A 23,844-nucleotide genomic window follows, 5' to 3' on the forward strand; every position below is an offset into this window, starting at 1 on the left:
CAGGGCCGTGGCTGGCAGCTGCAGGCTGTCTCCTGGCCCCCTGCTGGCAGCCCCCCTGTGCCCTGTGGCTTCTCCCTGCAGGCGGTGAGGGAGCAGCTGCTGTGCCAGGCCGCGGTGGGCGGCGAGGCCAGGAGGAGACAGATCCTGCAGGTGGAGCTCAGCTGCCAGTTCGTTGCTCCTGCCCTGCAGATGTCCTCCACAGCAATCTCTTTCCACGTGGAGAAGGTGAGCCTCTGGCTGGCATCCTGGCACTGAAGCCCTGGCTGCTGGCTGGAAGCTGTGGGCTGCCTGTGCTGGGCTTGCAAGCAGGAGGGGAAAGAGCTGCTCCCAGTCCCCAGGGCTTTGGCTGATGACTGCAGCAGGACCAAGCTTTGGCCATTAGCACTGAGGTCCTTCCTGGCTCCCCTGGGGCTGGGAACAGCCTCAGCAGCTCGACTCTGCCCTCCTTGGTGTAGCACCACTGAGAAGAGTCTGGCCCCACCCCCTGGTCCCTTTGGCTCCTGCTGAGCATTGCTCAGCTGCCCTCTGGGGCTGCTCTTCTCCAGGCTCAGCAGCCCCAGGCCTCTCAGCCTTTGCTCCTCAGGCAGATGCCCCTCAGCATCTTGTCACTGTAGCAGGGGCAGCAGGTGCCTGGAGGCTGCTGGCTGGCTGTGCCTGGTCAAAGGCAACCTTAGGCTGCTGCAGGCCCTCCCCTGCCTCCTGCCCAGCAGCCCTGCTTTGAGGAGGCTCCTGGAGCTGGAAAGGTTGCAAGGGGTGCAAGCTAGGTGACTGGAACTCCTCTTGTGCTGCTGTCCCCAAGAGAGGACACACCACTGGGGTCAGATGCTCTGGGCTCACACTCTGGGCTTGATCTTTTGGCAGCAGCTGCCTCCTCTCGGGGTCCCCTTCCCTGCCTGGCCCATGAGGCTGTGCCCCTGGCCCCTGGGCAGTGCTGTGGTTTGCAGCCAGCAGCAGCTGTGCTGTGCTTAGAGAAAGCCCTTCCAGAAGGGCAGAAACAAACCCAAAGAGTCCAGAGGAGCTGTGCTGAGCTGTGGGGGCTGAAGGCTTGGAAAGGCATCAGAAGGGGAAGGAGGTGCCTGGGCACTTGAGGTTGGTTGATGCTTCTCTCCTGTGGCTGCAGCAAGCAGGGGATGTCCTAACTCCCCTGGCCCAGCCTCTGTCTCTGAAGAACATCTGCCCCCTGCCACTCAGCATGGTCCTGGCCTTAGGGCAGCCCTTCTCCATCTGCGACGTGGAGCAGCAGCCCCTGCCTGCAGATGCTCAGGTGAGCAGCCCTGGGCCTTGCTGCTGCTGGAGTGGGAAGAGGGAGGGCTGTGCTGCTGTGCTGCTCTTGGGAGGGCCTCCAGGAGAGACTTGGCTTCTGTGGAGTCAGCAGAGGGCTGGCCTGAGCTAAATCAGGTTGGAAATGAGCTGCTGGAGGGAAGAAGATACCCTCTGAATGGGGAAGGGAGCCATGGGATGCTTTGGGTGGGAAGAGACCTTTCAGCTCAAGAAGGCCAACTGGGAACTCCTCACTGCCAGCTCACAACTAAAGCATGGCCCTCAGATCCCCAGGACTCTGCCATGGGATGGGGACTCCACCACTGCCCTGGGCAGCCTGGGCCAGGCCTTGACAGCCTTTGAGGAAGAACTTGTTCCTCATGGCTGAACTGAAGCTCCCCTGGTGCGACTTGAGGCCCTTTCCTCTTGCCCTGTGGCTTGCTTGGCTCCTTGCTGCAGCTTCCTCTCAGAGTCCTGGCTCTAAGAGATGCAGGGAAGGGCTCCAGCCCCTTCTGGGCAAGCCAGCGAGTCAAGCTGCCTCCTGGAAGCCATCCCAGCAGCCAGCCTCAGCTGTCTGCCTGCTCCTCAGGAGCAGCTTGCTCCCTTCAAGGGCAGCCCTGCCTCTGAGAGGGCTGAGGATGCTCCTCCAGCCCCTGCCTGCCCCCTGTGTCAGTGGCAGGGGCTGGGCACAGGCTGTGCCAGACAGGTGGTGATGTGGGCATGGGCACCACTCCTGTGCCCTGCCGGTGCCAGCCCTGCCAGGGCCAGGCTGCAGTGCTGGGAGGAGCAGGGCAAACAGCCTTGGTGCCAGGGTGCTGCTCTAGGGGGGGCTTTGGTGCCTCTGCTGAAGCCTGAGGGGGGCTGGGCCAGCAGTGGGGTGGGGCTGGCACAGGCAGGCCCTGGTGGAGCCACACTTGGGCACTGCCATGGTTCATGCCCTGAGCCCTGGGGACGGCATCCCACGGCTGCTGGATGCTCTTCCTCTCCTTGCAGCCCATGAAGCTGGAGGCAGGGCAGGAGCTTCAGCTCTGCATCAGCTTTAACCCTGCTCATGAAGAGGGTTTGCACTCCTGGCAAGTGGAGCAGGCTCTGAGGATCCAGTTCCTGGAGCACCCTCACCAGGAGCAGGTCCTGCTGCGGGGAGAAGTCTGCTGCCCCAACCTGCACTTCCAGAGCATGGCTGTGGACTTTGGCTGCATCCTCAATGGCACTGGAGCTGTGCAGAGCCTGGAGATGAGCAACTGCAGCCAGCTGCCTGTCTCCTACTGCTGGCAGCTGCTGCCAGACAGCCAGGGCAGCCAGCTGAGGTATGGCCACCTCTGCCCTCTCCTTGCAGCTCTTCTCCTTCCTGCTGTCCTGCTTGTGCTTTGCAGAGACCAAGGTGCTTTCCCTGGGCTCTGACCAATTGCTTTCCCCTTGCCCTGGTGGGAACAGGAACAAGCCCTCCAGCTGAGCTCAGGCTGGCTGCTCAGGGCACAGGAGTCCTGCAGCACTGTGATGCTGGGCAGCAGACACTGTTCTGCAAGCCAGCCTCTGAGACACTGGCAGCGCTTCTCCTGGAGCCCATGCCCCCCAGTCCTGCTTTCTCTCTGGAGCTCCAAAGCCCTGCTTGGGCCCTGGGACAAGCAGATACAAACTGGGAGCTCTCTGCCTGCCCTGCCAGCCCCACCTCTTCTCATTCCAGTCCTAAGAACCGACACAGGAACTGCCCCCAGGACGCTGTCCAGTGCTGGCTCCCCAGCTCGGGAGAGCCAGGGACCTCCTGGAGAGAGTCCCAGGGAGGCTGCAAAGCTGCTGAGGGGCCTGGAGCAGCTCTGGGAGGAGCACAGGCTGAGAGCCCTGGGGCTGAGAGCCTGCAGAAGAGCAGCCCCAGAGGGCAGCTGAGCAATGCTCAGCAGGAGCTGAAGGATGGGGGCAGGAGGCTGGGGCCAGTGCCTGGTGCCCAGTGCCAGGGCACGGAGCCTGCTGCCCCCTGGGGCTTCCATCTGAGCAGGAGGAGAAACTTTGGCTGTGTGGGGGCTGGATTGGCTGCTCAGAGGTGAAGCCTGCCTGGCACCCAGCCCCTGCTCCAAGAGCCTCCACCTTCAGGCAAGCAGAGGCCACTCCTCTGTCCCCCCAAGCACAGCTGCTCTGCTGCTGCCAAACCACAGGCATCCTCTTGCCCCCTGCCCTTGAGCTCTTGCCCAGCACTCAGAAGATCCCTTCTGGGCTTGCTCTTCTGCAGGCTGCACAGCCCCAGGGCCCTCAGCCCCTGCTCTCACCTTGTCTCTTTAGAGACAAAGCCTCAGCTCCTGGGGCTGCTGCAGGGACAGGACAGAGGCTGAGGGCTCCATCGCTTCCTGGCTGCAACCTGGCTGGTAGCTTCTTTTCCTTCCACCTTCCCCTGACCTGGAGTGGTGCCAGGGATGGGGCATCTCCCCCCTCCTCAGGCACCCTGGGCCAGTGTCTCCCTCTCCTCAGCATCCCAAATGTCTGCCTTGTGTCTGCTCTGAATCTCTGAGTTCAAGCCTCCCCCCACCCTGGGCCTGGCACACCAAGCCCTGCTCCAAAGGCTGTCCCCAGCTTCCTTGTAGGGCACTGGGAGTGCTGCAAGGCCACCAGAAGGTCTCTGCTGGGCTCTGCCCCTTTGCTTCTCAGTCTCCCTTTTGCACAGTGTGTGTCTGGTTGCCCTTCCTGGTGCCCTTCCTGGATCCCAGCCCTGGCCTCTGCCCTGTCTGCCAGCAGCCAGGTGCCTGTGCCCCTGTGCCAAGCTGGGCAGCCCAGAGCCTGGCCCTGCTCCATCCTGGGCTGGAGCTGCTGGGCCAGAGCCAGTGCTGAGCTCAGAGCAGCAGTGGCCAGCGAGGAGCTGCTGGGGCAGTCTCCCCTGCCTGCCCCTGCAGTCCCTGCTCACAGGGAGCTTCTGTTCCAGGTGCAGCCTCCCGGCCCCAGCAGCGCAGGAGGAGAGAGCCTGCGGGCAGCGCTCGGCCTCTGCAGGGAGCAGCTCCGGCCATGGGGGTGTGGAGGAGCCAGCCCAAGCCCTGGGGGCAGTGGGGGACCCTGCCCAGGAGCCAGCAGATGCCCAGGACTGCCTGCAAGCAGAGGTAGCTTTCCTGGGACACCTCCCAGCTTGCCCCCAGAGCCCTGCTGCTGCCAACCTCCCTTCTCATGGCCCCGCGGCCACCTGAGAGCAGGAAGGGCAGCAGGGCCAGCAGCTGGACACAGGGCTGCTGGGGAGGGACAAACAGGACAGTCTGGCTGGGGGAGGCCTCCCTCAGCTCCTCCTGGCCTCTGGAGAGTTTGGGCTGGGTTGTTTCCCAGTGTCAAATGAGGCTTTTACCTGCATGCTGCTGGGAAGGCTTTGAGCTTCCTTCTGTGCCAAGCCCAGCACCGATCCCCAGGGGCCACCTGCTCAGCCCCAGCCATTGGCACATCCTGGCCTTAGCCAAGGGCTGGGATGGCAGAGACAGCCCCAGAGCTGTCAGGGCTCAGGAAGGGACCTGACCCAAGGGGAGACTCAGCCCTGCCCAGTGCTTTGTCTGCCAGGGAGATGTAGCTCTGCTTAGGCCCAAGGCTGTCCCAGCAGCGTTCCTGCAGAGCCTGCTGGTGGCCAGGCCCCAGCACAAAGCACTTCTGAGCTTCCTGAAGCAGCAGAGCCTCTGGAGCTGGAGGAGCAAGCCCAGAAGCCTCTCTCAGAAACAGGGCTCAGAAGGCCAGAGCCAAGGCTCCCTTTGCAAGCTGGCACCTCTGAGGTTAAAGACAAGCTGCCAGCTGCTGCAGGGCAGGAAAACATCTCAGCTGCCTTCTTCAGGAGGGTGTCTGGAGAATAATGACCTGGTGGAGCTCCTCAGCTCTCCAGCAGCCATCAGGGCATGGAATGAAACCAAAGCACCACCTGAAACTGGAGAGCTGGGCCAAGCCCTCCCTCAGTCCTCCTTTGCCTGTGCTGGGGAGTCTCAGGGGCAGCTGTGTCCCTGCTTTGGTCCTGGAGAACCTAAGCTGTCCAGGCAGGAGCTTCTCAACATGTTCTTTGGGCAGGAGGGAGCAGAGCTGGACTGGCACCAGGCTGCCAGCTGCCCCCTTGGGCTCTCTGCCAGGCTCCTGCAAGCTTGTGTGTAGGAGGTGAGGATGGAGCCCAGGCCTGACCTGGGGCTGGCCTTGGAGCCACACTCAGCAGATGCCATGGCCATAGCCAGACTTGATTTGCTCCCAGCTGCCATCTCAGCTGCCCCTGGCTTGAGGAGGTGCTGGAGCCTGCAGCAGAGTGCTCTCACCCAGAGCAGCCACTTGCTCACTGCAGCCCTTGGTGCTTGCTTTGCAGCTGCTGTCCGGTGCCACCCAGCAGGAGGGGGCCCTGGAAGGTGCTGTGCAGCAGGAGGGGGCCCTGGAAGGTGCTGTGGGAGCTCCCAGCCCAGCTGGGATGAGGCAGCTGATGAAGCTGAAGGAGACAGAGCCCCACAGGCTGGGATTGGAGGAGGTAAGTGGGAAGCTGCCTGGCTTCCAGCCTTGCAGTGGGAGAAGCAGTTCCACAGCTGGGACTGCCACTGCTGGCCCTCAGCACTGCTCACAGAGTGGCCTCACATCCCTCCAGGCAGCTGGGCATGGAGAGGCCATGCAGGACATGGTGTAGGGCTGAGCCAAAACACTCCTTGTGCAGCAGCTCTGGGGGCATTCACAGCACCCCAGCATGCTGGGCTTGGAAGGGACCTCTGGGCATCATCAGTCCAAGCCCCTGCTCCAGCAGGGCACCCACAGCAGCTTGCCCAGCAGCACAGTGCCCAGGGGGGGTTGGAAGCTCTCCACACCAGCAGACTCCACAACCTCTCTGGGCAGCCTGCTCCAGGCCTCCAGCACCCTCACACCAAACAACTTTCTCCTCCTCTTCACATACAACCTCCTGGGGTCCACTTTGTGCCCACTGCCCCTTCTCCTGTCCCTGGGCACCACTGAGCAGAGCCTGGCCCCAGCCTCTTGCCCCCCACAGCTCCTTTGTCTCTTGCTGAGCATTGCTCATCTCCCCTCTGGGGCTGCTCTTCTCCAGGCTCTCAGCCCCAGGGCTCCTCCCAGAGCTGCTCCAGGCCCCTCAGCAGCTCTGCAGCAGCTCTGCAGCCTCCCCTGGGCTCTCTCCAGCAGTTCCCTGTCTCTCTGGAAGTGGGGAGCCCAGCACTGGCGCCAGGACTCCAGAGGTAGCCTCCCCAGGACAGGGGAGAGGGGCAGGAGAATGTCCCCTGGCCTGCTGGCCACAAGCTGCACATCTTCTTCACCTTGTCACTAAGCAAGTGCTGGAGAGGACATTTGCCAGTGGCTTCTGCTGTAGCATCTGGAGAGACAGCAGAGTGCAGATCAGAGAGTGAGGAGCAGCAGGAGTCAGGGGAGCTGGGCTGGAGGCCCCCCTGGCTGCAAGGCCTCTCAGCTTAGCACCTGGTGTGATCCTCCAGCCAGTGAGGAAGGTTGGAAAGCCAAGTTGTGCAGCAGAGAGAATTTCTTGCTGCCAGGATCCCTCCCAAATGACTTTAGTGTGGTGCATTGGTTAAGTTCTTCCCAATCCAAGTGCTCAGCCCCTCCCCTGCTAAGCCTCTCCCCCCACTCAGCCCCTCCCCTGCTCAGCCTCTGCCCCCACTCAGCCTCTCCCCCCACTCAGCCTCTCCCCCCACTCAGCCTCTCCCCTGCTCAGCCTCTCCCCCCACTCAGCCCCTCCCCTGCTCAGCCTCTCCCCCCACTCAGCCCCTCCCCTGCTCAGCCTCTCCCCCTCTCCTCCCCAGGTGTTCGATGTGCTGCCACTCTACGGGCTGCTGCAGCCAGGCCAGAGCCAGCAGGTCACCTTCAGCTTCTTTGGCCACCCCAACGTTGTGGCCTGTGCCAGGGCCCTCTGCAGGGTGCAGGGAGGCCCCAGCTACGAGCTCAGGCTGCGTGGGGAGGCCTCGCTCCTCAGCTACCACCTGGACACCACGGAGCTGGACTTTGGGCTGCAGGTAGCGCAGGCTTCTCCTTGTCTGGAGCCCTCTCTGCTGGGGGCTGCCCACTGAGCCCTAGGGCTAGCTGCTGTGCTGGCTCCAGGCCTTGGAAGCACCACCTTGGAGTGATGCATTCTGCTTCCAAGCTGCTCTGGAATGGCCATCCCCACCCCACCCGAGCTGGGAAGTCTGAGCGGGGAGGTCCCTGCTGCCTGGGGGCAGGATGGACTGGCTGAGCTCTGGAGCTCCCTGCTGCCTGGGGGCAGGATGGACTGGCTGAGCTCTGGAGCTCCCTGCTGCCTGGGGGCAGGATGGACTGGCTGAGCTCTGGAGCTCCCTGCTGCCTGGGGGCAGGATGGACTGGCTGAGCTCTGGAGCTCCCTGCTGCCTGGGGGCAGGATGGACTGGCTGAGCTCTGGAGCTCCCTGCTGCCTGGGGGCAGGATGGACTGGCTGAGCTCTGGAGCTCCCTGCTGCCTGGGGGCAGGATGGACTGGCTGAGCTCTGGAGCTCCCTGCTGCCTGGGGGCAGGATGGACTGGCTGAGCTCTGGAGCTCCCTGCCAGCCTGGCCCCTTCTATGCTAAGTCCTCCTCAAGGCACTTGGTTGCTCTCTGCTCTCATGCTTGGTGCTGTCCCTCTGCAGGGTGCCCCAAAGCTCAGCTCCTGTGCAGGGCCCAGAGCTCCCTTTTGGCTGGGGGTCCCCAGGTGAAGCTGGCAGAGCCAAGTGCCCTCCTCTCCTGCTGCTCTGCTGTGCTGCCTGCCTTGGCTCTTGTGCCAGTGCCAGCTGCAGGAGATGCCCAGTGCCAGGCCTGTCTCTAACTGCCCGCTCCTCTGTCCTCTCTGCAGCTGTGGGACTCGCTCCTGGAGGCAGAGGTGACCCTGCAGAACAGTGGGAAGCTGCCCTTCACCTTCGTGGTGCTGAGCCCTGGCACGGCCACTGCCCGCAGCCCCCTGCCCGGCGTGCCCCTGGTGGTGCCCAGCACGGTGAGGATGGGGGCAGCACAAGGGACTGTGCCTGTGCCTGTGCCAGCCTGCACTGCCCTGGCTGGGCTTGGAGGGACCAAATGGGGAGAAAGAGAAGAGGAGAGGAAGATCCCCCAGCAGCAGCCAGGGCTGGGAGCTGCCTCTGCTGAGGGGGATGGAATCACAGGATCCTTGGGCTTGGAAGAGGCCTTTCAGACCCTCCAGGCCAGCTGTGCCTCAACTCCAGCCAAGCCTTTCTGCTGCATTCCCTCCCTCCTCTCCCTGCAGGGCTGCCTTGAAGCCGGCCAGCAGCAGGTGCTGAAAGTCTCTTACCTGCCAGAAGTGCCTGGGCTCTTCTGCAAGGCTTTCCAGCTCCAAGTGGGTCACCTGCAACCAGAGGAGATCTGCCTGAGAGGAGAGGGAAGCTTTCCCAGGATCTGCCTGCACCTGCCCAGGAACATCCAAGGCAAGCACTGCCTGGCTGCTCCTCAGGATGCTCCCCTGCCTCTTCCCCCATCTCCCACAGCCAAGCCTGGAGGCTGCAGGGCTCTCAGAGCAGCACTGGTTGCTTCCTGAGTCTCTGGCAGTCCCTGGGGGCTGTGTCCCGGCAGACTCCCTGCTGCAGCCCTGCCGAGCTGCTGGGCGAGACGCAGGCAGGGCTTTGGGCAGGCTTGGATGGGCATCAGCTGGCAGGGGCCGAGCTGCTGCTCTGGGGGAGGAAGCTGGGCAGGGCTGAAGCTCGGGCTGCAGGCAGGAGGAGCAGCTCCCACTGCCCAGAGCTGCTGGAGGAGCGTTGCTGGGAGAGGCGCTGTGGGGAGGGGGCTGCCCAGCCGAGATGCCCACGCTGCCACCTGAGGGGGGGTTTCTGCCCTCAGGAAACAAGAGATGGGAGCAGATTCTCAGGGAGCTGAGAGGGGAGCTGGCCCAGGACAAGGAGAGAGAGAGAGCAGATGTCCTGGGGGAGGCTGCAGCCACAGAACCACCCCCAGATGACTCGGACGCCACGGTGAGAACAGCTGCTGCCCCGTGTGGCACCTGCCAGCCTCTCCCCCTTGTGCCATGGATCCCCTTGGAGCCCACAGCAGGCTTCTGGGTGCCCTGCTAACAGGTGGGCCCTCCCTGCCACACTTAGCTGGGACATCATCAGCTCAGCTCTCCAGCTCTGCTAGTTGTCCCTGCTGGAGCTGGAGGAGCTTCCTGGCAGCCTGGGGGGAATCCTGCAGGCCCTGCTCCTGGGGATGAATTGCTGGGGCCCCATCTCTAGGCTGCTTCTTGCCCCCCCAGCCAAGCTCTGCCAGGTGTGCAGAGCTAGAGAGCAGCAGCCTGAGCCAGCCCTGGGACTGTGATCTCGCTGCTCATCTCCAAGAGGCAGCAGCAGCAGCTTCCTCCTGGCCTCCTTGGCAAGAGGGCTTTGCTCCAGGCTGCTTTGGCACTGCTTGGGGGCAGGCCAATGCCTGGAGCTCTGGCAGGTCCCTGGCTTGTCCCTCTGTGTCTGGCCAGATCAGCTTGGATTGCAGTGCCTGGGCAGCTGAAGGGGCTGGAGTTGGTAGCTCTGGAGACAAGGTCCTGCCAAAGAGAGCTGGAGGTGTCCCAGGCAGTGGGGCAGGAGGACTCCCTCAGCCCTCCCAACAAGAGCAGGCTGGGAGCCTCCTGGGGAGCTGAGCCCATGCCCTGGGAAGGCCCTTGGCTAAGCAGTCCCTGTCTTTCCTTGCCTCAGCTGGACACTGGGCTGCAGGTGCAGCTGGAGGACACCCTGCTCAAGGAGCACATCCTGGAGCAGCAGGCAGCTGTGGCCTGCAGCGCCCCAAAGGAAGCTGCCTTGAGGCTGCCTGCTCGCCGCAGGCTTCTCGAGTGAGTAAGGACATCCCTGGCCGTCTGCAGGTGCTCTGGGGGTGACAGCCAGCAGTGCAGCCCTGCTGCTGAGAGCTGCTGGGCTCTGCAGAGCCTGGAGCATCTGTGGCCAGCAGCAAGGCTTTGCTCCTGAGAGCTGTGCCGTGCTGCCTGGGAGCAGCTGAGTGTCCTCGCTTCCCTGAGCTGTGGAGCTGCTCTCAGCTCCCCACAGATGCTGGGCTCTGTGCCTAGAGCTGAGGGGACCCAGTGCAGACCATGAGGCCCCTCCAGCCAGCCCAGACACCATCCCTGCTGGGCAGCCCTGAAAGAGGCAGCTCAGAGCTGGCTTCCTGGTGCCACCAGACCACATCTGACCCGAAGAGCAGGTTGGCAAAGTCTCCCTCAGGGGCCTTGGCTGCTGGTGGGACTGCAGGGCTCCCCTAGGTCGCTTGGTCCTTCCCTCTGCTCCTTGATGCTGAGCAGTGGGAGCAGCAGGCTCCAGCTCAGGCAGAAGGTGCTGTGCAGAACAGATCCTGGCTGTGTTTTCCCAGGGGGATGGCTCTGGACAGGACCTTCCTGTGGCTCTCACAGGGGTTGGTGGCTGCGGCCCCTGGGGCTCTGGGGACAGAGCTGGGTGCAGAGTGGTGAAGATTTCCTGGGGGGGGAGGGGGAGGGAGAACTCTGCTGACAAGGTCCTGAAGCAGTTTCAGGGGTGGGCTGTGGGCCAGGCTCAGCAGCTGCACTGAGGGCAGTGGAGGTGCAGTGGACTTGTGTGCAGTGGCCCAGGAGCTGTGGGCAGTGCCCACTGGCAGCCAGCTGTGCTTGAAGGTGCCCCTGGGAGCTGCTAGAAGCTGGGCCCTGCCTTCCCTGGCACCGGCCAGAGTCTTGGCACCAGCTGCTCAGGTGTTGGGCTCCAGGGGCTTGAGCTGAGTCGTTGCCCTGGAGTTGCACCTCCCATGCCATGGCAACGTGGCCAGGCTGTGGGCTCAGGAGTGCCCTCCCTCCTCCTTGCAGAGCTGAGCTGCCTGAGTACATCCTGGACTTTGGCTGCGTGGGGCTGGGTGGCATCCACAGGCGCAGCGTGAAGGTCACCAGCCTGGGGCACTTCCCTGTGTCCTTCCAAGTGCCTGGGCAGCTCCTGTGTGGCACAGGTAGGCAGTGCTGGAGACCCTTCCTGTGGCCTTGCAAGAGCTGCCTGTGGCAGCTCAGCCTGAGCCACTGCCACGGAGAGCTCTTGGGGAGCTTTGTCCTGCTGGGGACCTGCTGCTTTGGAGCCTGAGTTCTGCTGGCCAGCAGTGCCCAGGGGCCTGGCCTGCCTGTGGCTGCCCTAACTCTGCCCTGCAGGGGCTGGGTGGGCTGCTCACCTTGCTCCCCTCTCAGCACCTTCTGCTCTTGGCTGCCAGCAGCAGCAGCTGAGCTTCTCTGGGTGCTCTCTGGCCTTGTGTTGCAAGGAGCTGGAGCCTGGGTGCTGCTGAGCTGCTTGGTGTGAAGTTCCTGAGGTCGTGGCACTTGTGCTCAGCCCTGGCTGAGGAGACAGCCTGGCAGGGGCTGTGCTGTATCCAGACAGGCCTCTGGAGCGGCCCTTGAGGCAAGGCTGCAGCAGCACCAAGCGCTGCCCTGCTGTGTCTGCAGGGTGCCCAGAGGCCTCCCTCAGTTGTTTCTAGGCAGCAGCAGGGCATGGGGAAATCTTAGCTGGGAATTCTCCTTTGAAGAGGTCTGAGTGTCCTTCCCTGGCCTTGCTGCAGCTCCTCAGCTGAAACCTTTTCCTTTCCCCCCTTGGGGCCTGGGCTCTGGCTGTGCCAAGCTTTGGGCCTGCAGCGGTGCCGGGGGAGAAGGAGCAGCAGCAGCTGCTCTGGAGAGGCAGAGTCCTTGCCAGGGCTGCCAGCCAGGACACTCAGGTGGCCCTAGGCTGCTGGTGCCCCAGCTGCTGTCCCCTGTGCCTCAGCTGCTTCCTGTCCATCTCTTGAAGGCTTCAGCGTGGAGCTGGAGCGCGTGGAGCAGCTGCCCTGCTCCCAGAGCAGGAGCTTCACCGTGTGCCTGGAGCCCCAGAGTGCCACCCTGCCGCTGGGCCAGGCGGCCCTGCTGCTGCCCATCCAGGTGCCCTGTGCCTCCTCCCCTCCCTCTGCCCTCACCCCCTGCGGGGGCAGGCTGGGGCCAGCAGCAGAGGCCAGCTGGAGCTCACCTGGCTGCTCTGTGCCTCACCAGGTGACAGGAGGCCCCACGGTTCGTCTGCTCCTGCGTGCCAGGGGGGTTGTGCCCTCCCTCTGCCTCTCCAGGGCCAGGCTGGACTTCTCCCCTCTCCAGTGTGGGCAGTGCCAGGAGGAGACCACTCGGCTCTACAATCAGCTGCCAGTGCCCTGTCAGTGGTTCCTCAGCAGGGAGGAGCCTGCTCAGAAGGTAAAGCACAGACACTCTGCCACTTGCATCTTCTGGGCTGCCTTTCCTGCTTCTCTCTTGCCTCCTCTGCTCCTCTGGCTGCTTCAGCACTTGGGCTCCAGCTGGGCTGAGGAGGCTTTGGAGGGTGCCCTGGGCCTGTTGAGCAGCTGCTGCTTCCCTTCTCTGCCACCTTCAGCCCTTGCTCCTCTCGTCAGGAGCAGCCTCCCCTGCTGCCTCTCCTGCCTCTGCCTTTGGCCACCAGTTCTAGGCCAGGGCTGGCCCCACCTGATTGGGATGGGTGCTCTGAGGCCAGGAGTGCCAGCACTGCAGGAAGCCAGCTGTGTCCTGCCAGAGCAAGGAGACCTCAGCCCCTGGTTTCTGTGCTCAGGTGGACAAGCCTTTGGCAGCCAGCAGGCGTGGGAAGCTGCTGCAGGAGCCCAAGGCCAAGGCCGGCGTCTTTGAGGTGCTTCCCTCAGCTGGAGTCCTGGCCCCTGGGCAGTGGTGCAACCTGCGAGTCAGGTTTTGCCCCGTGGAAGAGGTGAGCTGGGCTGGTGTCCCCCCAGGGAGGTCTGGCAGGGCAGTGTGGGCAGGAGAGCCCAGGCTGGGAGCAGGAGCTGAGCCCTGCCCCCACGGGCAGCTTGCTGCAAGCTCAGCTTCCCCTGCTGCAGCCTCTGCAGAGGGGGCTTGGGGAGCCAAGCCCTGAGCAGAGGACTCCCCTCCTGTCTGGCCAGGGAGAGCTCCTCTGCCCCTCTTGTTCAGCTGCTCCTTGCCCGCCACAGCGCTGCCAGGGCTGGGTCTGGGCACCACAAGCCTGCAGACCTTTCTGCTGAGCACTGCACTGCCCCAGGAGTGGTGCCACGGATGGGGCATCTCCCACCTCTGGGCACTCCTGCTGCCCACAAGAGGCAGATTGCCAGCAGCCTGCAGAGGGCAAAGGTTACAGCTCCGTGCTCCAGCACTGCCCCTGCCCTTGCTCCACAGAGCCAGCAGCCTTTTGTGGAGCTGCTGGGAGAGGCAGTGCTGAAAGACCTCCTCTGATGGGGCAGGCTCCAAGGAGCTCTGCTCCAGGGCAGCTGAGGAGAGCTGGAGGTGCACAGAGAGCAGGGAGAGGTTCAGCTGCTGGCAGCAGCACTCCTGAGCCAGCAGCCTGCTCTGCTCTCCTGGCAGGGCCAGTCCTTTGGGGAGTCCCTCTGCCCAGCCCAGCCTGGGCTAGCAGCAGCTCTCCCACCTGGCTCCTGGGGGATCAGAGGGCCCTGGGCTATGCTGAGCAGGCTCAGGCTGAGCAGCTCTTTGCTCCAGGTTCCCTCTCCAAAATGCAAGGCAAAGCCCTGTGCTGCTGTGGGGCATCTCCCCCGTGGGGCAACCTGGGCCAGGGGCTCAGCACTCTCAGCATGCCAAGTGTCTCCCTTCCCTGAGCCTGACTCTGCCTTTTCCAGTTTCCAAGCAGCCCTCCTTGTCCTGCTTTCTGTTCTCCATTCAGCTCAGAGGTGCTACTGCCAGCCCTGGCCTCGGGGCACAGGGTGAGTTTGAGGCCCTGGCACTTCATGGAGGAGCTTTCTGCCCTTCTCTCTTTTCAGAAGCTCTACAGGAGCACTCTGAAGATCTACATCTGCCACAGCAGCCAGCACCTCCAGCTGCTGGTCTCAGGCAGTGGGCTGGAGCCACGGCTGGAGTTCCAGCCTGAAGTGCTGGAGCTGGGGCCAGTGCTGCCATCCAGCCCTGGGGCACAGGGCACAGTGGTGGTGAAGAACCCTTGCAGCTTCCCCATCGAGTTCTACTCCTTGGAGTATGACCTGCAGTACCTTGCTGAGGAGCAGGTAAAGAGAGGAGCTCTGCTCCCCACATCCACCTTGTGCAGCTTCAGGGCACTGCAGTGTTCCCAGCCTTGTGCCAGGGAGATGGAGACAGGAGGCAGGGCACAGCCTGGGGGGGTGGTGGTTCAGAGTTAGCCTCTTCTGCTGGCAGGCTGTGGAGGGGCTTGGCTGGTCCTGCAGTTGTGAGGAAGGCAAGAGGGGGAAGCTGGCCGGGGCCGGGGGTTGGCTGTGGCTGGGGCCGGGTCGGGCTGGGTGGCTGGGGCTGGGGCTGTGGCCGGGGCCGGGGCCGGGGGCGGGCTGGGGGTGGCTGTGGCTGGGGCTGGGGCTGGGGCTGTGGGCGGGGCTGTGGCCGGGGCCGGGCCGGGCTGGAGCTCCAGCAGTGCCTCCCAGGGGTGGTTTCTCCTCCCCATGCACAGATCCTGAGGGCGCTGGAAGGCTTCGACTGCCGCAGCACCTTGCTGCTGCCTCCTCGTGCCCCGGGGGAGCAGCTGCCTCCAGAGCTGCTGCAGCTGTCTCGGGGCCAGAAAAGGCTGCAGGATCAGCAGGCCAAGGCCAAGCCTGAGCAGCCCACAGCCCAGGACGAGGGTGAGGCTTTGCTCTCGGCTGTCCTGAGTGGGGGCTCAGCAGGGAGCCCAGCCCCCAGCTCTCCAGGGCCTCCTTCTCTGGGGCTCCAGCAGTCCTCATGCCCCAGCTGGGTGGAGCAAGGCCCTGGTGAAACTGTGGCTTGGGACAGCCAGCAGTGCAACCAAAGCCAGCTCCTATCTGCCCTGCCTGGGGAAGCAATGAGGATGGCTCCTGGCAGGGGGGACCAGGGCCAAGTGAAAGGCCTGGGCAATTTTCCTCAGCTTTGCCAAATGAGCCTCAGCTTTGCCCCAGCAGCTGCTGGGATCAGGGTGATGGTGAAGCTGTGCTAGGCAGGGCAGCACCGCTGCTGTCCTCTCTGGCACTGCAAGCTGAGGAGGCTCTGGGTGACCTCCTGAGGGCTGTTCTGGGCAATTCAGAGCCCAGCCACATCTGCTGCAGTGCCATTCCTCAAGCACCCAGCTCCTGGATGAGCCCCAGATGGAGCCTCTGCCTTGGGACTGTCTCAGATGCTCCTTTCTGGCTTTGCCCTTCTTGCTCAGCAAGCTTGGCACCACGCTCCCATGAGGGCCATGTGGACAGCTCATGGCAGGAGACCGGGCTTCAGTCCTGTTGGGTGTTGCTGCATGCTCTGCTCTCCTCTTTCTGCCAGCCCATCCACTTGTGGGCACCTGGAGCAGCATCCAGGGCAGAGCCTGATCTGCACAGGCTTGAGAGGAAGGGCAGGGCGAGCCCATGGGTGTGCCATTGGCTTGAGCAGAGTCTCCTCTGCCGGGAGCCGAGGGGCTGGTGAGGATGAGGAGGATGAGAGGAGGGCAGGAGGCTGACTCTTGTACCTGTGTGTGCACAGCAGAGCATCAGCAAAGCACCACTGGCAGCAGGGAGGCCTCAGAAGAGCCGCAGGCCAGCCCAGTCCATAGGGTCCTGGCCCTGGGCAGCGCTGCGTCTGCCGAAGGAGCTGCAGCCCCACAGGGCAGGGGCATCGTGGTCATCGTCCATGGGGCACCCCTGGCAGGTAGCTGAGCTGCAGCCTGGGCTGTGAGGAGGGGGGAAGCAGGGGAGATGTGTCCTGGCGGCCCATGGCGCTGGCTTGAGCGGCTGAGGTGCCGGGAGGTGAGGCACGGCTCTGCCGGGCTGGCCCCAGGCCCTCAGCAGCTGCTGCCAGGGCTGTGGCTCCTCCTGTGCCCAGGCAGCTGGGCTCTCGTTCCCCCCAGGAGGGTGAGCCTGTCCCCGTGGCCGCATGGCCCCACGGTGGCTGCCGTGCTCCACGTTGCCTTGCGGAGCGCTCCCCAGCCCCGAGCTGTGCCCAGCTGCTGCCCGAGGCAAGGGCAAGCAGCCCAGGGCAGGGCAGGGTCCGAGCGGTGCTGGCACAGGGCTGGAAGCGGCAGCCTGGGCGCAGGCTTGAGGTGGGCTGCAGCCCTCAGCTGCGTGGGGGCCTGGCAGAGCCTGTCCCCGGCAAGCCCTGCGGCCGCAGGGGTCCCCAAGCAGCCTCCCTCTCTCTGCAGGCAAGACGTCGGCAGCGGCCGCCCTGGCCAAGCACTACGGCGCCGCCTGCCTGTCCCTGGACGCTGTGGTGAGCGAGGCCGTGGCGGCCGGGAGCAGCGCGGCAGGGCGGCGAGCCCGGGAGCTGTGCAGCGCCGGCAGCCAGCAGAGCCCGCAGCAGCCACAGGATGGCCGTAAGGAGCCAGGCTGGGCCCGGAGCGGCGCTGCGGGAGCCCCCGGGGCTGCGCCTCTGCCGGCTCCAGAGCAGTGGCACGGCCCCGGGGGGCTTGGGGAGCAGGGCTGCGGCACGGAGCGGGGCAGAGCCCTTCCCGAGAGCCTCTCTGGGCACTCAGGCTGCAGCCCGAGGGCTCGGGCAGGGGCACTCTGCCTCCTCTGCACAGCTTCCTTTGCTGGGGCTGGGGCAGCCCCCAGCATCTTCCTGGGAGCTTTTCTCTTGCCTGCTAGCTCCAGCCTGGCCCTTGTGGCCATCAGCTGGGCTCTGCTTGGGCTGCTTTTGCAGTGCTCAGCTGGGAAGCTGCCTGGCCTGCAAGCTGCTGGCAGGAAGAAGGCTCTGGCTCCCTGCTGGGGTTGTCTCCCGTGGAGCTCTTAGCTCCGTGGAGATGGGCAGCAGAGGTTGGGCAATGCATCCAGAGCTCTCTGGCTTGCAAATGCACTGTCCCTGCCAGGGTGCCCACTGCTCTGGAAGGTGCCTGGCTGCTCCCCACAGCAGCCCCCTGAGTCCTCTGTGCCCTCTGCAGGCTCCCCGGGGTGGCGACGCTACTCCAAGGCCAGGCTCAGCCGCAGCCTGAGCCAGCCCAGCTCTGGGGACAGAGGCAGCCAGCACTCCCTCAGCTCACCAGGCCAGGCCAGAGCTGGGGCAGGCCAGAGGAAGATGTCTGTGGTGAGACAGCTTGCAGCAGAGTCCTCAGGCTCCCAGGTGAGGCCTGGCCTGCGCTGGCTGATGCCAGGGCCCTTTCCCTTCCCTTTGGGAGCTGTGTTGCCTGGGGCAGGGCTGGAGGAGGATCAAATGCAGCTGCTGAGCCAGCACTGCCAGCTCAGCACTGCACCCTGTCCCGCAGCACCCCATCTCTGTGGCTTTGCAGTGCCTCAGGGGTGGGGACTGCAGCACTGCCCTGGGCAGCTGAAGGTCAGGCTGGCCCAGCAGGACCCTTCCTGGCCCCACGCTGCCTGGGCCTGAGCTCCTGCTTGTCCTTCCTGTGCTGTGGGCTGCTGCCAGCGCTGGGGGCTGCTGCTCAAGGGCTGTGCTCTGCAGGCTTGTCCCCTGCAGCCTCTGGCCCACGCTTGCCTTGGAGTTTCTTGCTAGTGAGAGCTCCAAGGCCAGCAGCTGGGATGGCTCAGGGCGTTCCCAGGGGGCTTTCTGCTCTGGGGATGTTCAGTGTGCTGCTGTTCAACCCCCAGGGCTCCTCTGGCTCTCCTCTGGTCTCGGCGCCTCCGGCACAGCTGCGGCTCAGCCCCAGGGGCAGCGGCGTGGCAGAGCTGGGCCTGGGGAGCTGTGTGCTGCCCCAGGAGCTGCTGGTGGCCATCCTCTCCGAGAGGCTGCAGGTGCGTGGCCAGGGGGGGAAGGAGAGCTTCCTGCTGGAGAGGGCCAGGCAGCGCAGGAGGGCTGGGAGAGGAGGAGGAGTCCTGCTGTTGGAGGGCTCCTGGGCTCAGTACATTTGGGGATGACACCCAGCTGGGGGCAGGAGTTGATCTGCTGGAGGGCAGAGAGGCTCTGCAGAGGGACCTGGACAGGCTGGGCAGATGGGCAGAGTCCAAGGGCAGGAGATTGAACACATCCAAGTGCCAGGTGCTGCACAGTGGCCACAGCAACCCCAGGCAGTGCTAGAGGCTGGGGTCAGAGTGGCTGAGAGCAGCCAGGCAGAGAGCGACCTGGGGGTAGTGGCTGATGGTAGCCTGAACATGAGCCTGCAGTGTGCCCAGGGGGCCAAGAGGGCCAAGGGCATCCTGGCCTGCATCAGGAAGAGTGTGGCCAGCAGGAGCAGGGAAGTCATTGTGCCCCTGTACACTGCACTGGTTAGGCCACACCTTGAGTCCTGTGTCCAGTTCTGGGCTCCTCAGGTTAGGAAGGAGGTTGACTTGCTGGAAGGTGTCCAGAGAAGGGCAAGAAAGCTGGGGAGGGGTCTGGAGCACAGCCCTGTGAGGAGAGGCTGAGGGAGCTGGGGTTGCTTAGCCTGGAGAAGAGGAGGCTCAGGGGAGACCTTCTTGCTCTCTGCAACTCCCTGAAGGGAGGTTGGAGCCAGGTGGGGGTTGGTCTCTTCTCCCAGGCACCCAGCCCCAGAACAAGAGGACACAGTCTCAGGCTGTGCCAGGGGAGGTTCAGGCTGGAGGTTCTACACAGAGAGAGTGATTGCCCATTGGAATGGGCTGCCCAGGGAGGTGGTGGAGTCCCCATCCCTGGAGCTGCTCAGGAGGAGACTTGATAGGGTGCTGGGTGCCATGGGTTGGTTGATTAGGTGGTGTTGGGTGAGGGGCTGGACGTGATGACCTTGAAGGTCTCTTCCAGCCTGGTCTGTTCTATTCTGCTCTCTTCTCCTTGGGGGAAGCTGCAGATGCCAGCAGCTGGCAGGGCCCTGGGGACAGCTCAGAGCTGGGGACAGCTGCTTGCTGCCCTCTGCCAAGGGGCTTCACCCAGTGGCCCAGAGCTGCAGGCAGGGCACAGCTGATTTTGTCTTGGCCTTTCTCCACAGCTGAGGGACTGCTGCCAGGGAGTGGTGTTTGATGGCCTGCAGAGCCTCTGTGCAGGCAGCACGCTCTCTGCTCTCCTCTGCCTGCTCCAGGCTGTGGGAAACCGACCCCACATCTACTTTGTCAACCTGCTGCAGGACTATGGCTCTTGGCAAGCCAGGCAGGCAGCTGCAGAGGAGCGGGCAGGTGAGGCTCCTCATCTCCCTGCCTCCCAAGGCTTCTCCCCTCAGCCCTCAGCCCTGCCCAGGTGGAGCTGGCTCACAGCACAGCTGGGGAGAGGTGTTTGTAGGAAGCCTTCAGCCTCCTTCCTGCTGCCAGCACAGCAGGGCTGAGGCTGGGAGACTTCTCTCAGGCTGCAGCACTGAAGCTGGGGCCCAAGTGCAGGCTGCTGGGGCTGAGTGTCTGAGCAGCAGCCAGCTGTGCCCCACGCTGGGGCCTGAGCCCAGCAAGGCAGAGGAGCTGCCAGCCTGGCGCTAGCTTGGGGCTCTGGAGCTGGGAGCAGGGCTGGGAGCTCCCTGCTAGCTGCCGGCAGGGGGCTGGGCTGGGGCTCCTCTCGGCTCCCCCAGCACAGCTCTGCTGATGCTCTCTCCTCTGACCCCTGCTGCAGGCCGGGAGCAGGAAGCTGCAGCCAGGAGGGAGGAAGCCCTGCTCTGGGAGCTGGGGGAGGAGGAGTTTGCTGCCCTCCCGCAGCAGCAGCAAGCTCAGCTGGAGAGCAGGATCCGGCAGCTCCAGCGGCAGAGGAAGCAGAGGTCTGTAAGGCTTCTGTGGGGAGCTGCCCAGCACAGGCTCCCGGAGAGGTGTCCCTGCTCTGGGGAGCTGGGCTGAGCTCGGGGGGGTTCCGGAGGAGAGCCCCAAAGTGGCGATGCCGAGCGGCACAGGGGTGGTGCCTTCCCCCTGCCTGGCTGCCGGCAGAGGAGAGAGCTTCCTGCTGGGGGCTGAGAACATCTCCTGCTCCTGCTGGTGCCGAGGCCTCGGGCTCAGAGCCTGCTGCAGGCAGCTGGGCTCTGTGCTTGCCTTGCCCTCGCCCTTCGGAGGCTCTCTGAGTTCGTGGCCTCGGTTGCCATCCCCTTCAGCCCTCCCTCCCCCAAGCAGGGGGGATGTGCTGTGGGGCTGTGTGAGGCACAGCTGTGTGAGGCCAGAGAGCAGAGGTTTGCCTGGGTCACAGCTGGGCTCCAGCAGGACTCCTGTTTTGCAGGAGGGGAGCTCCTGCAGCCCCTGGGTGCTGTGACTGTGCTCTGGAAGGAGCAGGCTGTGCCCAGGGAGAAGGGCTGAGGAAGCCCAGGGCTGTGGGGGTGACTCTCAAGAGCTCTTTTCCCTTTGCCTCGCTGCAGGCTGCAGCTGGCTAGAGAGCAGCAGGAGCAGCAGCAGCGCTGCAAGGAGGCAGAGGAGCTGGAGCAGCAGGGCAAAGGCAAAGGGAAGAGAAGCCTGGTCAGGCAGGTGGGTGGCTGTGTGAGCAAGAGCCCTGGGCACCTTGCTGCTGAGCTGCAGCACTGCTGAGAGCCCAGCAGCCCCAGGCCCTGCTGGGCAGCCTGCTCCTGCTTGGGGCTGTGCTGGGAGACAGCAGCTGCTGCCTGCTGCTGCTGCTGCTGCTGCTGCTTCCCTGGGGGCTTTGCCACGGCCCTGTGGCTGAGCTGCTCTTCTGGGATCAGGCTGCCTCTGAGTCCTGGCTCCACACAACTCCAGGCATGCCCTGGGAAGGCCTGGATGGCTTTGCTCCAGCGTTTCTCCCTGCCCTGCCTGTGCCCTGCAGCCCTGAGCCAGGTCCCCTCTGGGAAGTGAGGTCTGCTCCTGCCTGTCTGGCAGGAGAGAGCAGCAGGGCCAGCAGCAGGGCCCAGGTGTCTCTTGCCAAAGAGTCAGGGGTGCTGAGCAGCCCAGAAAGGAGCCCCAGGGCCTGCCCAGGAGGAAGGAGGGCTCTGGAGTTCCCTGCTGGGCTTGGAGCAGCTCCTCAGCTGCTGCCTCCTCGTGGGTCTGGCGCCGAGGCCTTGGGTTTCAGTGGAGCTCAAGTGGGTGCCAGCTGCCTTCTGGCCTGGGATTTGTAGAGCACCTAGCACAGGTCTGGGGTGAGGCTTGGGCTGCTCTTGCCAAGATCTTCAGTGTCCTGCAGCTTGGAAATGCTGATGGCTTTCTCCTGCTCCTCCTGCCCAGAGCACAAAGACATCGAGCGGCAGCAGCAAGGAGGCCCCCGGCAGGCAGCAGAGCATCCCCAAGAGGAGGACCGAGAAGGGCTCTGCCCAGGAGTGCTCAGCCTCTGCTGCACCTGGCAGGGAAGAAGAAGAGCAGCAGAGCAAGCTGGGCCTGGCAGACAGCTGCTCAGGGGAGCAGAGCGAGCAGAGCTTGGCCCTGCGGTTCCAGAGCTACGAGGCGTCACGGCAGCATGTGGCTCATCTCTTGTCCTGCTGGGACAGGGTGCAGGGTGTCCCTGCAGAGCCAGGGGTGCTGCAGCCAGCAGGCCAGCAGCAGCCTTCCCCCCGCCTCAGGAGGCAGAAGTCTAGAAAGGAGCTCCAGAAGAGGCTGGGGGAGCGCAAGCTGGCCCAGCTGGAAGGGGAAGGTGCAGCAGGGGCAGGCGGCGGCCAGGCAGTCGGGGTGCCCTGCCTAGACATCGAGGTGCTGAGCTGTGCAGATGTGCTGAGCACCATCCTGGAGAGCAGGAGGCTGCCAAGGCCGGAGCAGGTAGAGCCCCGCGAGGCTCAGCGCCGGAGCCTGCCCCGGGGGGGCCCTGGGGCCTTGTGTCCCAGCGGGTGCCAAGGGCACAGAGCCTTGCCCAGGCTGCTGCTGCTGCCCCACAGCAGCCTTGTGGCTTGGCTGGGGGCAGCCAGGGAGTGCTCTCTGTGCAGGCCTCCTGCCTGCCAGCTGCTCTCCCGGTCTGGAGAGAGAGGTGGTGCCAGGCCAGCTCCAGGGCACTGCTTCCTTCAGCTGAGCCACTCAGAGCAGAGATTCCTCTGCAGGTGCCCCCTGTGGGCCCTGGCCCTGCTCTGGAGCCTGCCCAGCAGCCTGGGCTGGGGCTGGGGCTGTGCTCCACCTCCCTCCATCAGAGCTGGCCAACAGCTGAGTGTCTTTCAGGAGGGGTGAGGATGGAGGTGCCGGGAGCATGACCGAGGTTTGCTCTTCTGCCGTAGGTCCTGGATGAGCTGGGCCTGGGTCCCTCAGGGCCCCCCCTGCCCCCCACTGCTTTCTACTCTGTGGCTCACTACCCAGCCAAGAGAGAGCTGCCTGTGGCAGAGGCCGAGCAGCACTTTGTCCTCCTGCCACAAGGTGCCCCAGGGCCAGAAGAGGAGGCTGCTTCTGTGCGCACAGTGAAGGTGCCAGGGCTGGATGGGGGCAGGGGGATGGCAAAGGCTCAGAGTGGAAGGGCAGTGAAGAGGTGCCAGGGCCCCAGGCCTGCAGCCATCCCTTCTGGCTGTCCAGAAGAGACAGAGCTCTGCTCTCTGCCCTGAGCACAGGGCAAGTCTGGGAGGGAGAGAGCCTCCCCTGAGGGGGTGCTGCCCCTGTGCTCTGCTGAGCCCCCCCTGCAGGGCTGGCTCTCAGGGCACATTTCCCTTTGCTCTCTCCCTTTGGGGTGAAGTTCTCAGAGGAGCAGGGAGCCCCAGGCAGAGGCCACTGGAGGGGGGCAAAAGCCTCCAGCAGCCAGGAAGCTGTGAGGAGGAAGCGGAGCTCTGGGGATGGCAGGAGAGCTCTGCGCAGGTCAGCCACGGTAGCCTCCATCCATCCCTCTGAGGAGGGCCGAAGGCCCACGGGCACTGTGCCAGCCCCAGAGAGCTGTGCCAGGTGAGCCGTGGGGGAGGAGGGATCCCTCTGCTTCAGGGCCAGCTTGCCAAGGAGGCTGCTGAGCCCAGCTCCCCCCCAGCAAGTGCCCAGCTCCTCCTGCTCTCCTTTGCTCCTCAGCAGTGCCTGAAGGTTCCTCTTTCCCTGCCAGGAGCAGCAGCTACCGCTGGGTAGTGCCTGCCCAGGGCCAGGTGGTGCTGCAGGTCCACTTCAGCTCGGCGCTGCTGGGCAGCTTTGAGCAGAGGCTGCACTTTGAGCTGCTGGGCACCAAGCGCCCCTACCAGCTGCACTGCAGGGGCAGCTGCCTGTACCCCACCATCAGCCAGGAGCCACGGTAAGGCTGGCCCCTGGGGCCATCCCGCTCTGCTGCCCCTGAGCTCAGAGCTGAGACTCTGCCCCTCAGCCCCCCAGCCCCCCAGCAGCTCTTGCTGTGCTTGGAGCTGGGCAGCGCTGCTGCTGCCTCAGCCAGCGCTCAGAGTGGGGGCTCTGGGAGCAGGTGTTGTGCTCAGAGCATCTCACAGCTCCTCACTCCCTGTGCCCAGGGAGGTGTTTCCTCGCTGCAGGCAGAGCAAGGCAGCTGAGGCCATCCTCTCCAAGGAGTATGTGCTGGGCACCAGGGTGTTCCACTTCGGGCCGCTGCTGTGTGGCAAGGCCAGGGAGCGGTAGGTGCTGCCCAGCCCAGCCGTGCTGCTTGCATGCAGGGGGGGTTGAGAAGGGATCTGCAGCACCTTGTGCTCTCAGGAACCTGCTCCCAGGGGCACGATTCAGGGCAGGCCCAGGCAGAGAGCTGGGGCTTTGGTGGCTTTGGAGGAGCACAGCTCTGGCCGCTTGAGCACCTAGCAGGCACAGGAGGCTTGGAGGAGCTGGGGAGGGATGGAGCTGGGGAGGGATGGAGCTGCTCTTCCTGCCTGGGGGCTGCCTTGGTGGCCAGAGCCACGTGCTGCCTGCAGCCTGAAGGCAGCTGGGGGTCACTTGTCAGCCCCCATCTCAGCTTCAGCAGCTCTGTGGTGTTCTTTCAAGTGCTGGGAGCTCTGTGGGCAGCCTGAAGGGAAGGCTTTCTCTGCTGATGGTTTGTGGAGCCTCCATGACTCTGCAGTGTCAGCAAGCCAGGATGGTTGGAGCTGTCAGCAGGGGACACA

General features: G+C 64.4%; 1 protein-coding gene across 1 annotated transcript in view; it reads left to right on the forward strand.

Moving 5' to 3' along the window:
- The window catches only part of LOC137454263 (hydrocephalus-inducing protein homolog), a 60,708-nt gene that overhangs the window by 22,097 nt on the left and 14,767 nt on the right, over nt 1-23,844 (forward strand). The window contains exons 20-47 of the mRNA XM_068164275.1: nt 82-225; nt 1,121-1,264; nt 2,254-2,567; nt 4,169-4,340; nt 5,558-5,713; nt 6,999-7,208; nt 8,037-8,174; nt 8,442-8,619; nt 9,029-9,159; nt 9,871-10,004; nt 10,998-11,134; nt 11,953-12,080; nt 12,189-12,380; nt 12,748-12,897; nt 13,937-14,176; nt 14,590-14,758; nt 15,606-15,770; nt 16,261-16,431; nt 16,996-17,174; nt 17,657-17,800; nt 18,946-19,129; nt 19,551-19,707; nt 20,275-20,380; nt 21,089-21,613; nt 22,060-22,242; nt 22,506-22,708; nt 22,857-23,039; nt 23,248-23,367. Of these exons, the coding sequence (XP_068020376.1) occupies nt 82-225; nt 1,121-1,264; nt 2,254-2,567; nt 4,169-4,340; nt 5,558-5,713; nt 6,999-7,208; nt 8,037-8,174; nt 8,442-8,619; nt 9,029-9,159; nt 9,871-10,004; nt 10,998-11,134; nt 11,953-12,080; nt 12,189-12,380; nt 12,748-12,897; nt 13,937-14,176; nt 14,590-14,758; nt 15,606-15,770; nt 16,261-16,431; nt 16,996-17,174; nt 17,657-17,800; nt 18,946-19,129; nt 19,551-19,707; nt 20,275-20,380; nt 21,089-21,613; nt 22,060-22,242; nt 22,506-22,708; nt 22,857-23,039; nt 23,248-23,367 (5,057 nt within the window). The remainder of the gene's footprint in view (nt 1-81; nt 226-1,120; nt 1,265-2,253; nt 2,568-4,168; nt 4,341-5,557; nt 5,714-6,998; nt 7,209-8,036; nt 8,175-8,441; nt 8,620-9,028; nt 9,160-9,870; nt 10,005-10,997; nt 11,135-11,952; nt 12,081-12,188; nt 12,381-12,747; nt 12,898-13,936; nt 14,177-14,589; nt 14,759-15,605; nt 15,771-16,260; nt 16,432-16,995; nt 17,175-17,656; nt 17,801-18,945; nt 19,130-19,550; nt 19,708-20,274; nt 20,381-21,088; nt 21,614-22,059; nt 22,243-22,505; nt 22,709-22,856; nt 23,040-23,247; nt 23,368-23,844) is intronic.

This window comes from Melanerpes formicivorus, unplaced genomic scaffold, assembly GCF_026170545.1.
Source record: "Melanerpes formicivorus ecotype bairdi unplaced genomic scaffold, bMelFor1.0.p_v2 SCAF_78, whole genome shotgun sequence".
NCBI lineage: Eukaryota > Metazoa > Chordata > Aves > Piciformes > Picidae > Melanerpes > Melanerpes formicivorus.